This window comes from Apus apus, chromosome 1 (genome assembly GCF_020740795.1).
Source record: "Apus apus isolate bApuApu2 chromosome 1, bApuApu2.pri.cur, whole genome shotgun sequence".
Taxonomy (NCBI): Eukaryota; Metazoa; Chordata; class Aves; order Apodiformes; family Apodidae; genus Apus; species Apus apus.
The window spans coordinates 193,103,759-193,117,469 of NC_067282.1; the positions used below are offsets into that span (position 1 = coordinate 193,103,759).

At 44.1% G+C, this 13,711-nt stretch overlaps 2 protein-coding genes across 5 annotated transcripts in view; one reads left to right on the forward strand and one right to left on the reverse strand.

The window, feature by feature from the left end:
• SLC26A5 (solute carrier family 26 member 5) overlaps nt 1–3,138 on the forward strand; it is a 34,933-nt gene extending 31,795 nt beyond the window's left edge. For all 4 annotated transcript variants that reach the window (XM_051623204.1, XM_051623191.1, XM_051623200.1 and 1 more), the window contains exons 17-19: nt 289–501; nt 785–839; nt 1,359–3,138. In XM_051623204.1, coding sequence (XP_051479164.1) covers nt 289–501; nt 785–839; nt 1,359–1,501 — 411 coding nt within the window. In that variant the 3' untranslated portion in view covers nt 1,502–3,138. The remainder of the gene's footprint in view (nt 1–288; nt 502–784; nt 840–1,358) is intronic.
• Nucleotides 3,139–5,138: 2,000 nt separating this feature from the next.
• Nucleotides 5,139–13,668, reverse strand: PSMC2 (proteasome 26S subunit, ATPase 2). The gene is made up of 12 exons (XM_051623300.1): nt 13,538–13,668; nt 11,790–11,827; nt 10,586–10,667; nt 9,473–9,572; nt 9,014–9,145; nt 8,328–8,400; nt 8,089–8,184; nt 7,668–7,832; nt 7,065–7,152; nt 6,130–6,332; nt 5,499–5,595; nt 5,139–5,409 (listed from the first exon to the last, which is right to left on the reverse strand). Exons 1-12 carry the CDS (start codon nt 13,605–13,607, stop codon nt 5,252–5,254), a joined length of 1,302 nt encoding a protein of 433 aa, XP_051479260.1. The 5' UTR covers nt 13,608–13,668; the 3' UTR covers nt 5,139–5,251.
• Between the last annotated feature and the right edge of the window lie 43 nt (nt 13,669–13,711).

Sequence of the window (13,711 nt, forward strand, 5' to 3'; positions counted from 1 at the left end):
ATACAGCAACGATGTGGAGTAAATACATGTGAACAGGTGTCAGTGTATGAAGGAAATAGGTTGTTCACTTCAAAGATAACAGCTTTAAGCTGCTTGCATGTGACTGTAGAAAGGCTGGGCATTAGAGAATAAAGCCTGATATATGCAAGATATGGAAGTATGTTAGTAATGCAGAGCCAGTTTCTGTAATGGCTAGGATCTGTGCACCTTTTAAAGGCTGAAAGAACAGATGAGTATGGGGAGAAAGGGGTTCTACACTGAACATTAAGCATTTATCTTCTCTCCCAGAGTAACGACATGGAAGCAAGTGTGAAACACGAGATAGCAAATGAGGAGTTGCCTGTCAATGGAAAATTTGCATCTGTGGATGTCAGTGTGCAAGACACATCTCCTGATGAGCATGAACACTTTGTGGAGCCCAAAGCAAACATCCACTCCTTAATTCTAGATTTCACCCCGGTGAACTTTGTGGATTCAGTTGGAGCAAAAACATTAAAATCAGTAAGTAGGACTGTCCCTCCCCTACTCCCCCCCCAAAAAAAAAAAAAAGAGCAACCCATAGAAAACCTACAAGGTATCTTAACAGGGAGCCTGTCAGCATGAGACACAAATGCCAGCTCAAATACAATTGAGTATCTCACCTAATCACAGCTTTAATTCTGTAGCTCTTCAAGTTTTAGCTGAATACTGGGGAATGTCAACTGTGCAGCTTTCACATCTTCCAGAACTGCCATGTGTGTGCAGTGACATCCCTGCCTTTAACTTGGGTTTAACTCTGTTGCAGATCATAAAAGAATACAAAGAAGTTGGTGTTGGTGTCTGTATTGCCAGCTGTGGTGGTAAGTTGAGATGATGGATTTTTTGTGAGCTTTATGGGAGAGACTGTGGTTTATCCCTTTCCCTCTGGCCCTAAATTTTCTGTCTCAGTATTATCAGCACTTACTTTACATAAACTTGGATTAAAATTGGATTTGAGGAAAAGCAAGCTCATGTGCATTAGAGCCTTCACCTCAGTGCAAGTAGAGCATTGAGGTCATGAGCTCTGTGAAGACTGGGTCCTGCTTCTGTTTATTCCAGCTGGCAAATTGTAAATGCCACACTGAACTTTGTACCCTGAAATTGTTGTAATACTGTAACGAGGAGAAAAGCCTACAGTGTTCCAAGTTTCTGGTATTGGGAATTGTAGCATCTTCTGCCAAGAATTACTCCTTTGGAGTGGAAGTAGCATGTGATCCACGTGGCTATTTTCAATATTTCAAGTCATACCAAGTTGCCATCTTGTTCCTGAGATACTGCTGGCTGCCATCTCTGAACTTCAGCTTCTGCAGGGATGCCATGTTTGTTTTTTGCTTTTGTAGGCCCTGTTCTGAATGAGCTGACCAGACTAAACTTCTTTGATGACACTGTAACAAGAGAGTTGCTGTTTCACAGTATCCATGATGCCGTCCTTGCTTGCCAAGGGATAGATGGGTCTGTTTCACAGCCTGACTTGGACCTCTGAAGAGCAGCATCGAGCAGAATGGAGATTAATGCTGATGGAGACTTAACTGAGTATTCGATTTGCACAGTTTAAAGAGAGCTGAAGGCTGTTTGTATCTACGGGTATAGGGGGATGCTTAATTTTTGTGGGAAAAATGCATAAAGAATTAGAAGCCTTCATGCTCTGGAATTATTTCCTTCAAGGGTATAGCCTTCCAACAACATAGAAGCACAAAATTATGCAAGACAAGAAAATTCAGTGTATTCTGCTACAATCAGAACCTGATAGACAAGGTGACATTCCTATTCCTATTGAGAAAATGGGCACTTTAACTCACTGTGAGGTGGGATCTTGCAGGAAATAACTGTTCTGCACTTGCAATGCACTGTACCAGTGTCTTTAAAGAACTTAGATGACTTTTAAAGCCTGATGTCAACATCTGCATACAACAGATTGATATAAATTATAATAATCTGCCAGATGGATTAAAGAATTCACACTGGTGGCATTTAGCTGCTACTCTTTATAAACCTGAATGGTACAGTTATTTTTTTAAAAATATCTAACCTGTCTCAACTATACTGAACTGTTCATTGCCAGAATATTTCCCCTCTACATGAACTTCAAATCATAGAAACTCCTTCTTTTAATTATTACATTAGCAATATGGTACTTTCACTGCCAAACCCTAGTGATGGTTTCTAGAAAATAATACAGTTGATTTTAAGCTAAAATGAGTTTAGCTTCAAAGACAAAACTGGTTTAAGGCAGGAGTGAGCCTATTAAATTAAGCTGTGACACCCTATATGCAGTCTCTTAAGCTGAAGTAAAAACACAGACAAGGTCTAAAGTCTCAGTGGTCCAAAAAAAACCCCAATATTCTGTTACCTGAGATATCTTCCTACCAGCAGTGCTGCTTCTGCCTCAGTTTCTAAGTGCTTTGCAAAATAGATTTCAGTAGAACTCAAAAATGTTACATGTTCAGGGTTTGTTTTTTTCTTTAAAGAAACAGCATCATGGTCTCATTTTATTTCAGGTGTGAGACAAAAACCATGGAAATGTAATTCAAGCCAAAGAAAGAAATTGTCAATGCCTCTATTTCCCTGACAGCAATCACTGTTAATCTGAGCAGAGTTTGAGGAACCTCAGAGTGTTTCTCTGTAGGTTATTTCAAGACAGGGCACATGGAATGTCGGTGCCATTTCATTTAGCACCCTCAAATCAAAGATCCTGTGCATAAGGGAATTTCCTCACTTCTGATTGCAGAACTTCGTATTTTTATTTTGCTTCAAGCCCTGTTGCCATTAGGGTTTGCTTCAGGTAAGCCAAGTTTCCCAAGAACTGGGGGCAGGTGTTTCCTTCTCTTTGGACTCCCCTGCCAGTAGGGACAGGAGCTTTCTGCATCAGAAATTACTGCTTAGCTGGAGTTCAGAGGATGAAGTGAATGCATGTTAACACATTGTGCGTGTTTATTTAAACAACTTTTGGTACATTTTATAAAGTTAACTAGTTTAACAAGCCTTTGTATCTACACACAGTATATTTTTCTACTTTCAGCTTGTTGCAGCTTCAGTTTTTAAACTATGTTGTCTCTTCAGTTCACATAAAAAAAATCCTGTCAACTTCTAAAATAAAGTGATGATCATGACTTGTCAAAATTTTCTGCTTTGTCTTGGTGAGACATGGTATGTGGGACAAGCCCAGGTCCCCATCTTGTTGCTCAGGGTGGGAAGGTTAGCCCCCTGCTGCTCAGGTTCCTGCTCCACCCACTTGGCTCCCCCATCTCGAGAAGGCCTCTCCACCCCAGGCTTCACAATGATGTCATTAATGCCAAAGCAGCAAGAGCTGCACTTCCCAGGAGCTGCCGAACTGCTGGGCTGGTAGCCTTTGCCTGGAAGTCCTAGATCCCACCTGGTGCAGCACTAGGACTGTGCAACCTGCTTCTGGGTACTCATCCAGGAAAATAAGATCTGGCAGCTTTTGACCAGTCTCTTCCAGCGCTTTGCTGCCACCAGCAGTTCTGCTTCCTGCTCAACAGCCACTGGCAACAACTCACTTCCTCTTTCCTATACTGATTAACAGACTGGTAGCTAAAAGGTTAGATCTTACACCTTAGGCTTGTCAGTGCCAGAGTAAACAAACCCATATCCCTCATGCTCCTGACCCGGCTCCTCCTTTTCCCTGCTCCAGGCTGTCCGCATGGTCAGGGCAGTGCCTCTGCCCTGCAGCCCCACCCTGAGAGCCTGCCTCGTTTGATACCTCTTAACACTCAGTCCCAGTTTGATACCCCTTAACACAGTAATGCTCCTCTCCTCCGTTTGTGCAAGAGTACAGATTATTTATTTATTTATTTATTATGGGCCTCATTTATCATCCTTCAGTAAAAGGCACCCTTAATTTCAAGGGCTGTGCTCAGTAAACAGAGAGGTACTCAGGGTGCTGCTTTCTGAACCACTTTTCTCTGAGACTCAAAATGAAAAAAAAATCCTGTCCTACCACTAAACGTGCATCCCTTCTTACCAGAAGTGACACGTAACTGCTGGGATCAGTTTCTCAAGCAGGTATGGGCAAAAACACAGGCTTGCCCAGGTTTGCCTGTCAAGATGCTGACACTAACAAAGGCCACACACCATGTACACTCTCTTCCCTATTTTTGAAGGCGTGGCTTCACAATCTAAGCTTGATAAATTCAAGTCAGATGTATCAAAAACTTCTCTCACTTCAAGATAAAGCAGTTCCCAAAAGCATTTTTCTGCCAGTTATTTCTTCCCAATCCCCCATCCAAAAAAACCCACAAAACACTTTAATGCAGCACCTGACCAAAAGGAAACCAAAGGCTGCTGCTTCCCATTGCCCAAACCATCCAGCTCTGTAGGAACATGTGAGATGGATGAAGAACCACCTTGGCACCACGTTGCCTGCTGCCAACAACTATCAGCTCTTGCCCAGCAACTGGAGCATCAGGATCCTGTCAGGCTTATGCTCTGTGTGTAGTGGGATCTTAGACTAATAACATGAAGTACTGAAGTGTTCACTAGTTGACTGATGTCAACGTTTAATCACTTTTAGAGCAGGCAGAAGAAAAAGGAATCTTCCTTCACCCTAGTGCTAAGAACTTATACTCACTTCTTCCTCCTCCTTGACCCACTTACTATTTTGTAAGAAACAAAGAATCCCAGCCACAGGGATAAAGAAACCACTGGGGAAAACAAACAAACAACAAAATAACCAAGTTATGATGGTACCAGAACATTCATGCAGGGAGAAAAAAATATTCCTTCACATCTTCCCTAAGCTGGACAATGACTGAGACCACCAAGTGCCTGAACTATGTATGCCCTTTCCCAGGCAGTTCCTCGAGTTTCCTTGGGACACTGGACACCTGCCCCTTTGTGCTGAGCACCACAAGCATTTCTGAGCTCACCCAAACCCAGCAGTCACTTGGGAATCTTTCAGCACCTCTACAGCTCAGATGGTACGTTTTGGGGTGTAAATGGTGAGTAGGGATTTAAACTTCAGGTTTCTAATGTTGCCTGGGTACCCAATTTAAAAATACCTCCCTGGTTTAGGCCGTGTTATCAGAATCTCACCAAGATTTTTCTTGCACAGCAGCAACGCTCCACTAGTGCAGAACACACCCATGAGGAACTCACACCTGTTACCTGGAACACTCCCATTTATTTCCAACTTCTAAGAATTACATTAATTACTACGCTTGGATTTTTGTGTGACAAAGTTGAACAACAGGAACAGGAAAAACATTCCAAGGTATTAGTTGTAGGTCATGTAGCGGGGGGTAGCACTGAATTTTGCATACGATTTAATGACTTTGTTCACTGCTTCTAAGAAATCCTTCTCTGTCGCGATCTTCCGGCGCGCACGGATGGCAAACATGCCGGCCTCTGTGCAGACACTGCGGATCTCGGCGCCTTGCAAGGGAAGGGACAAACAAATTCAACATCAACCACCACTACAGCACACACAACACTGCTGAAAATCAAAGAGAAGTGCAGCTTACCTGTGCTGTTAGGGCACAGCCGAGCCAACAGCTCAAATCTTATGTCTCTTTCAACACTCATGGAACGAGCATGGATCTTGAATATGTGAGTTCGCCCCTGGGAAGAGAGGGAAGGACAGAAGGGTTCCTGCTGTGAGAGGTGCTGCCTCTGCCTGCAGCTGCCCACAGCCACAGCATGGGCAGACAGAAAATACATCTCCCATTTGCTGCCCAACCCCTGTTCCCTGTGTCTGGACTAACATACTTAATTGGCCAGGACACTAAATTAAGAAAAAAACTTTAAAAAGAGCTTTAATGGTAGAAGTACCTCGAGATGTATCTCTCCAAAGAGCCAAACAAAACACATTCCAACTTAAGTACTAAATCACACAACTGCTTAAAGGATTATTTAACTGTGGAGTCAGGAATTCACAGTCAATATAGCCATTTATCATGGCTTCTTGGCCAGGGATGGAACCTGTGCAGAGTGGGAAGACCTTTTCAGCACATCTTTAATCCCCCACGTTTCCATGCAGCTGCACAGAAGGTAGGAGTGCTGCTCTTGTTGTCATGAACTGCTTCCAGACCGTAAGGCCCCGAAGCAACACTCTGACACCAGAACACACTCAGCGGTGACAGCAAGCACTCTCACCTCAAGATCAGGCAAGCTAAACTCTATCTTCCTGTCCAACCTGCCAGGCCTCATCAGGGCTGGATCCAGAGTATCGGGTCTGTTTGTAGCCATCAGCACTTTGATGTTGCCTCGTGGGTCAAAACCATCCAACTGGTTGATCAGCTCCAGCATGGTACGTTGCACCTCATTGTCACCCCCGGCCCCATCATCGAAACGAGCACCTGCAGAGGAGACACATGAGTTTCACAAACCAAGAGCATGAAGGAGGTGTCGCAGCTGCTACACAGAAGACACCTGGAAAAATTTAGATGACATGGAAATATCTGTGGTGAGTTTAAAAAAGGTGTGAGGGGTTATCTGAAAATGGCACCTGTCAAGAAAAGAACGAGTGGTGCCACCTCTGGGCTGCAGCGGGACCCTCAGCGTGGAAGGGCCCAGCTCCCTGCCTAACCACTGGCCAAGCTGTGAAATTCATACATGTAGCTTCTTTGTTTGTTTGTTTTGCCTCTCCTTAACCAAAATCCTCTCCCCCTCCTTGTCTCTGTAAAAACTGCTCCACTTTCAAAGGACCCAAGTACCTCCCTGGGGAAAAAAAAACACAACAAACTTTCAGGCAGTAATAAGGATTTAGTATGTAGTGCAGAAGCTGAAGGGGGTGAAGTTAATCATCATTTTCTGTAAAGACAATATAGAGACTCTACACTAGCTGAAATAACCTGGGTGTGTTCCAAAGGTGCAAAAACGACTTGCTCATCGGGGTTAAATATGTTCACACTACACAAGCCACTTCCTGGTATCTCCCCTGCCACGGGACATGCTGGGAGTCGCTTTCCGAAGTGGGTACTTAGAAACAGGTTTGTTCTACTGCAGCAACACAGATCCAGAATCAGAACATGAAAAGACAACCTGAGGGTTCTGGTATGAGGTCAGAGCTAAACACACTGCAAACATACCTCCAATGGCATCAATTTCATCAAAGAATATAAGACAAGCTTTTTTAGTCCTGGCCATTTCAAAGAGTTCACGAACCATTCGAGCTCCCTGAAAGCAAAAACCAGGATGTTGTTAAAAGATTCAAGGCACATGAAAGGAAAACTATGAAAACTGAAACTTTTCATGCTTGCAAACACTTCTAAGGTTCCAGTGATAAACCACCTTTATTTGCACACATGTATATAACAGAGCATTCATTGATCTTAAAGCAATTTATAAAGGAGAGAGGAACTACTACTCTCAAAGTCACAATGCACATGAAGTCATTTACCTCTGGACCAAGTGAAAAACAAGTGGCAGACCTGGGAACTGAATCCTAATCCTAGAGTCCCCTCCTGACCTGCAGATTAAACTCTGCACTGCAAAATCCACTTATCTGATGACCTCACACTTGAGGCTTTATACCCGACTGCCTGACCTGCAGTGATTTGTCTGACAGTCCCTCCCCACTCCTGTCTCTCCAACATGCCAGTACATTCATCCCTCACACCCACTACAGAGACTGGTCCCCAGCACTGGAAATCTGCAAACCACTCCACACTCCATCAGGTGTCTGCTCTTACCTCTCCCACATATTTCTGCACCAGTTCAGACCCGATCACTCTGATGAAGCAGGCATCAGTTCTGTTGGCAACAGCACGGGCACAAAGTGTTTTGCCTGTGCCAGGTGGCCCAAACAAAAGGACTCCTTTGGGAGGCTCAATTCCAAGGTTAACAAATCTTTCAGGCTGTAATGGTGGGAAACATTAAAGTGCAAATTGTGCAAATTAAAGATTACGTGCATCAAAGAGTAAATGCAAATTAAGAAATTCATCAATGCAGAGCCATAGAAACCAGGCTAGGCTGGATTTGACTTGTCAGAACTCGACCTCCTTTCACTTAGGTTTTTACCTTCAGCTACGTGATCTTCTCCTGCTTTTTCAAATTCTAACAATGACCAGAATACTTTCATAATAATAAAAGTTTCCATCTGAGGTTACTTACATGAAGCAGAGGGGTTTCAACCACCTCTCGCAGCTTTTCAATCTGCTCTTTACAACCACCAACATCACTGTAAGTGACGTCTGGTTTTTCTTCCACCTGCACAACAAAAGGGTGAGGGAGCAGTTAACAGCCTGATGCTGCACATCTCCCTAGGCTTTCCAAAGCCCAGAACAAAACTCAGCCCAAGTTATCAAAATTACAAGACAAAGCAATGTCATATGAGTAACAGCAGTTCTCACTTGCATCATGGTGACTGTGGGATCAATCTTTGGAGGCAAGGGGATGTGGATCTGATACTTGTTTCTGTCCACCCTGGTAAGAAAGCATAAAGACTATTATTTTAACACCAGTTAATCAAACTGTCATGTAGAAACAACTCTGTAAATTAGGAGCTGAATTCTTCAACTGTTCTTTTCTCTGGCATCAAGACAGCCCAGCCCTCAAAGCTAATAGTCAGATGGGCTAGAAACTGGAATTCCGAGAAGTTTAATGTTTCCAAAAACACTGATTCCAAAGTATTTGGAAAACTTCAAAACATCCCACAGAGCAAAATGGACAAAATATTGATTCTAAAAGTAACAGACTTCACTTCCCCAGGGAACATTTCCTGGAGCCACCCTGATGTGTAGCTGCTAAGGCTGCCAAAGAGGAATGAGGCAATGCTGGCTCCAGAAAAGCTGGGACTACTGAGACTGAAATGGAGAGATTTCAGTCCGTGATGCACAGTTCTCTTCAGAATGACATCAAAATCCAAAGATTCCAGTCACACTGTGACTTACTGTCTTCTAATAGAAAAGCTTTACCGCTAAAATTTCAACCAGCACGAAAGTATGAAATGATAGTTGTTGACCTGTCAAGCTAATGGAATAGATGAGAAAACTTCAGTCTCCAGGAAAACTCGTAAGAACACAAAGATTCTGCTTACCCAACTCTCATGCCTTCTTCTATGTCAGTAGGTGCCACCTGGTCACTGAGATCCACCACAAATTTGGCAAACTGCTTGACATTGATAATGTATTTGGGATCCTCAGAGTCTGCATTGATGATCTTTGTACACCTAAAACAGAACACCCAGGTAACACCCGCAGACACAGTAACTGGCTTGCTCTTTGTGTAGGCATCAGGATGGGACAGTCACATTTTGCACGAACACCCAAACAGCTGCTGTACTTGTGGTTCTGGTGTTACAGCACCAGGAGTAAGGCCAAGCATGGAGCAGGTAACATGTCACCAAGCGTAACACAGCTCCTTTTTGCCCCGGTGGTAAAAAGCACTTTCAAGATGCTCAACACATGAACCTTGATTTTTAAAGAAGTCTACACATAAGTTGTAACTCACAATTTCAACACTGCAACTCCATGGCAACAAGGAAGAGTGAACCCACCTTGCAACTTGCAATGGTTGCTCACTTTGGAGTGTCTGCTTATCTGCAGCCAGATCCCAGAGGGCAGGAGGAGCCAGCCCAGTGTCAGATTCCTTGATTCCTGCATACAACACAGAGCAGCTGAGGAATATGCAGCCAGCTATACCTCAGCAATCCTTCCCACACCAAGAACCTCCAACATGAGCCTGCAGGAAGCTTTCTGAGATCTCCAAAACACATGTACACACATCTCCAATGGACTTCCTAACAACAAATTTCCTAAAGGCACGAGGCCTACATGGCTGTGCCAGATGAACATGCCAATGCCAGCCCAGCCATCCTTCAGTGCAGTTCTGCAGTGTGGGGACAATTACAACTGAGCTTGATACAGACATCAGCATATTTCCAGGAGTTTCAGAAAAGGAGTGAAACTCTGCAAGTGCTTTCACCAAGGGAAAGCTTCAGTGCAAGATATCAGAAGTTAGGGATTCACAGAGATGAAAAACCTAATAAATATTCCAAAACATGTGTAAAAAAAGTACCATCTCCATGATGTATTAGAAAGAATCACTAATTTTACTGGAAAATAGAAACTGTGGTCTTCCTGACAGAACTGAGGACCACTAGAGGATAGTGCCAGGGCAACAATCATACATCAGTGAAACAAACTGAAAAACCAGGGAACAAATCCATTTTTCTTGTCACAGCTGATTTTAAATGCCAGCTGCTATGATACACATTTCTTTCTTACACAAGGACCAGGACCACCACTTAGTACGTTGGGATTTTGCAGTCTATGGAAGTTCACTCACTGTTCAAACACAGCTTGACACAAATCACAACAGATTTATCTAGAGACAGAAAGAGGCTTTTGTTCCATGCTACCATAATACATAACAATTTTGAATAAAAATACATTAAACTCCAAAATTACATGATCATATGTACAGGTTAACCCTGCCCAGTCAAAAAGACAATCACCAACAAAGCAAAAGACTCATGTTACCAAGGAAAGATATTCTTTTGAGAAAAATTCTAATAAACAAATGCAGTTGTTTAAAATCAGCTTCTTAAAGCACTCGCTTTGGTACCTGTGTCTCTTCTACTGAAAATTATTTATAAAAAGAAAGATACCAGTGAGCTCATTGATCTTCTTAAGCAGTTGTTGAATATCATCTTCTACTTGCTTGATCTGCCTCGAGTACGTGCTCTGGCCCTGGAAAAGAAACGGCACGGAGATTTCCTAACTCAAATTATTTCATGTTTGGGAAAAAAACACCACTAGCTGCTGAGTGTCAAGATGTTCAATAGACTTTCTTCGTGTAACAGCCAACTATTGATCACAGCCAAAAAAGACAGCATTAGGTTCCAGTAACAGTATTTCTGTTTGCAAAACCAGAGTGCAGCTGCACAAAATTCACCGCTTGCGCAAGTGGAAATTTTTCACACTTGTAAACTTCAAGGATTTGGTTTTCCTTTTAAACCTGCTCAGCCTTATTTTTTAAACTCTTTTTTCTAAAGTTTAGAAAAAATATTTAATAAAAATGCTACACAGAGTTCTGTATACATTATCTGAAAATCATCTACAGCAGTGCTTTACCTACCCTACCCAACCTTCTATCACCCACAGAAGATGGCAGGAAGGCCCCAGAGCAAACTAGAAGCCTGACTCTTGCTTGTGACAAAATGCTTTGCTGCCCTGCCTCATGCAGGCAGTTCTGGATTTCCTTCAGAATATCCCCTTCATAATACTTCAGAGTCCTTTTTTGGTTCTAGAGGTTCATGAAGGAGTCTCAGTGGCAACAACATCCAGACTTCTGGCAAATGTATCCAAAGCCAGAGGTGTGCTAAGCTGCAGGCTTTATTTATCAAGAGTCCTTTCCCAGACTCACTCTGCTTTCTGGTGGGGAGAGCAGATTGGCATTTAAGCCTTATTGTCTGTGGAAAATGCTTCCCAGGATTCATTCTCCTCGACAAGACCCATGTCCCACTCACTAATAGTTTTTAACACAATGGCTAAAAGCAAGTACATTTGATGGGAAAAGCAGCCTTAAAGACATCGCTCTCTAGGAAGCAAGAGAACTGGTTCACTAACGAGCCCCAGTAAAGCCCAGGAAAACAAAACCAGAATAATCCTTCCTTAGTTCCAAGCTATCAAAACTACTGGATTATTGGGTTTGGGACTTTCTTGTAGGAAAGGGAGAAAAGATTTTGCCAGGAAGGAAAAGCAGTAAGAGAAGCAGATTCACTAAACACACAAATCCCTCCATTCTTGCATTCCATTTCTAATAGAACTTTCTCGTTTTCTTCAAGAATCTTGTGTATCTATGATACTTACATAGGTCTTCAGCAAGGCAATATCTCCTTCATCCAAAGCTGAAAGAAGACAGGAAAGACTTAGCTTCCAATTTTAAAAACAAAAGCAGCAGTATCAATTCTGCTTCTAAAAAGTGAAAACATGGGATTCTTTGGAGCTTCTTCTTTTTCAGTAAACCAAAGTGGATCAAAAAATGGTCAGATATTCAAGAAAAGCAAAACAGGGTCTTCAGCTACCCTCTGCAGTCCACAAATCTGTACTGCCCCAAGCTCACAGCAAGCAAAGCTACTTAAACTTTGCCTTGCTCTGAGCAGCTTACCAACCTATGGCTGTACAGAGAAGGAACTGGAGATATCAAAAACTTCATATTCTGTTTGTTCCTCAACATGTAAGAAAGTACCAATGAAAAACTGTCACCACTTTCCCCCAGTGACCTTGCTCTTCTGAAGTGCCCAGAGTGAGCAGGGAACGGCAACCTCATCCACGCTGGTCTCAGTAACAAAAAACTACTGTAAACTGCTAAAGCAGCCTGAAACAACAACTAACAGGATGCTGAGGCTTAGCACTGTCAAATGTAAACCACCGGACTGATGATACTATAGGAGACAAACAGTCTGGCCCAAGATCCCTTCTCTGACAAGAAAATCCACAGCAGCAAATCCACAGTGAGCTCCCAACCCTGGGTCACCCCTTCTTATTAACAGACCTTAAGTTTTTTTCCTTACACGAATATACTTCTGTTCATTTTTATAATCCCTGGGAACTTCCAGCAGAATACACAGGAAGGGCTCCCCTGATTTAAATCAGCATTGTGCTTCCTTTTACTTGGCTTAAACTTGGCATCTAAAATTCGTCCTTGGGCCTCAGAATCCCTGCATCACCACAAGCAGCCTCGGCTGTCAAATGCTCCAGCTTGTGCAGAGTCCTGCAGGATTGCCCCAGCAAACTCTCCCAATTAGCCAAGAAAAAAAGTAACTCTCTGTCACCCCCTATTTCCTTCCGTATCACTTGCCATTTAGCAGACCTGTAACATTCCCTATTTCTTCTCCCAGAAGCTCTGTCTTTTCAGACCGAATCCTTCACCTCGAGCATCACTGGTCCTCCGTTTTTCCCTCTCTTTCCTCATTCCACTGTCTCTTTTCATGACACGAGGAGCCCAAACCACACTGTACTGAAGATCTGGGTGCAGGGTGTATTACACCGTATTTTGAGAGCACTTTTTGGTGTCGATCCTTTCCTGATTGTTTCTACTTCCCCCCCGACTTTATTTTATGTGTCTACCCCACACTACGTCGTTAACACAAAAACATCTTTCTGGCGTGGGAGCAGTTCCGAGCCCATCACCGATGACACGCAGCGCTGCTTTTGCTGCCGGGTGCGTTAACATTTAGTAACGTGAAATAAATAAAAAAAAAAAGGCAAGTAACATTTAAACAGAAGGAGCCACCTGGGACCTGGCCAGGCCAGGCACGTTTGCCCCCGCGCTCCTCCCTGCTCCCAGGGAAGGACTGGGGGACACCCCGGCACCCCAACCCTTGGAGGGATCCTCTGCCCCCCCCGAACGGGCAGCAGGCTCCGCGGCCCCGATTTCCTCAGTTTTTCCCTCAGAATCTGTTGAAGCCCGGCCGGTGTTTGCTGCCCACAGCCCCGCCCGCGGCCCCGGCCGAGCCCGGGGGGGCCCTCGAGGGGCGAGTCCCGCGGAGCCAGAAACGGCCCGAACGGGACTTCCAGGCCCTGCCCGGGCAGCCGCCCGCCCCACGGCCGCTCACCGCGGATGGGCTTGTCCTCCTTCTCCTCCTCCTTGGTTTTCCTCTGGTCGGCGCCCAGGTAGTCCGGCATCCCGCCGCCGCGCGCTGCCCGGAAGCGTTACGCAGCACGGACGGCGCTTCCGGGACGGGGAGGGGGGACACGAAAACGAGGGTGCACCGGCCCCTTGCGCGCAC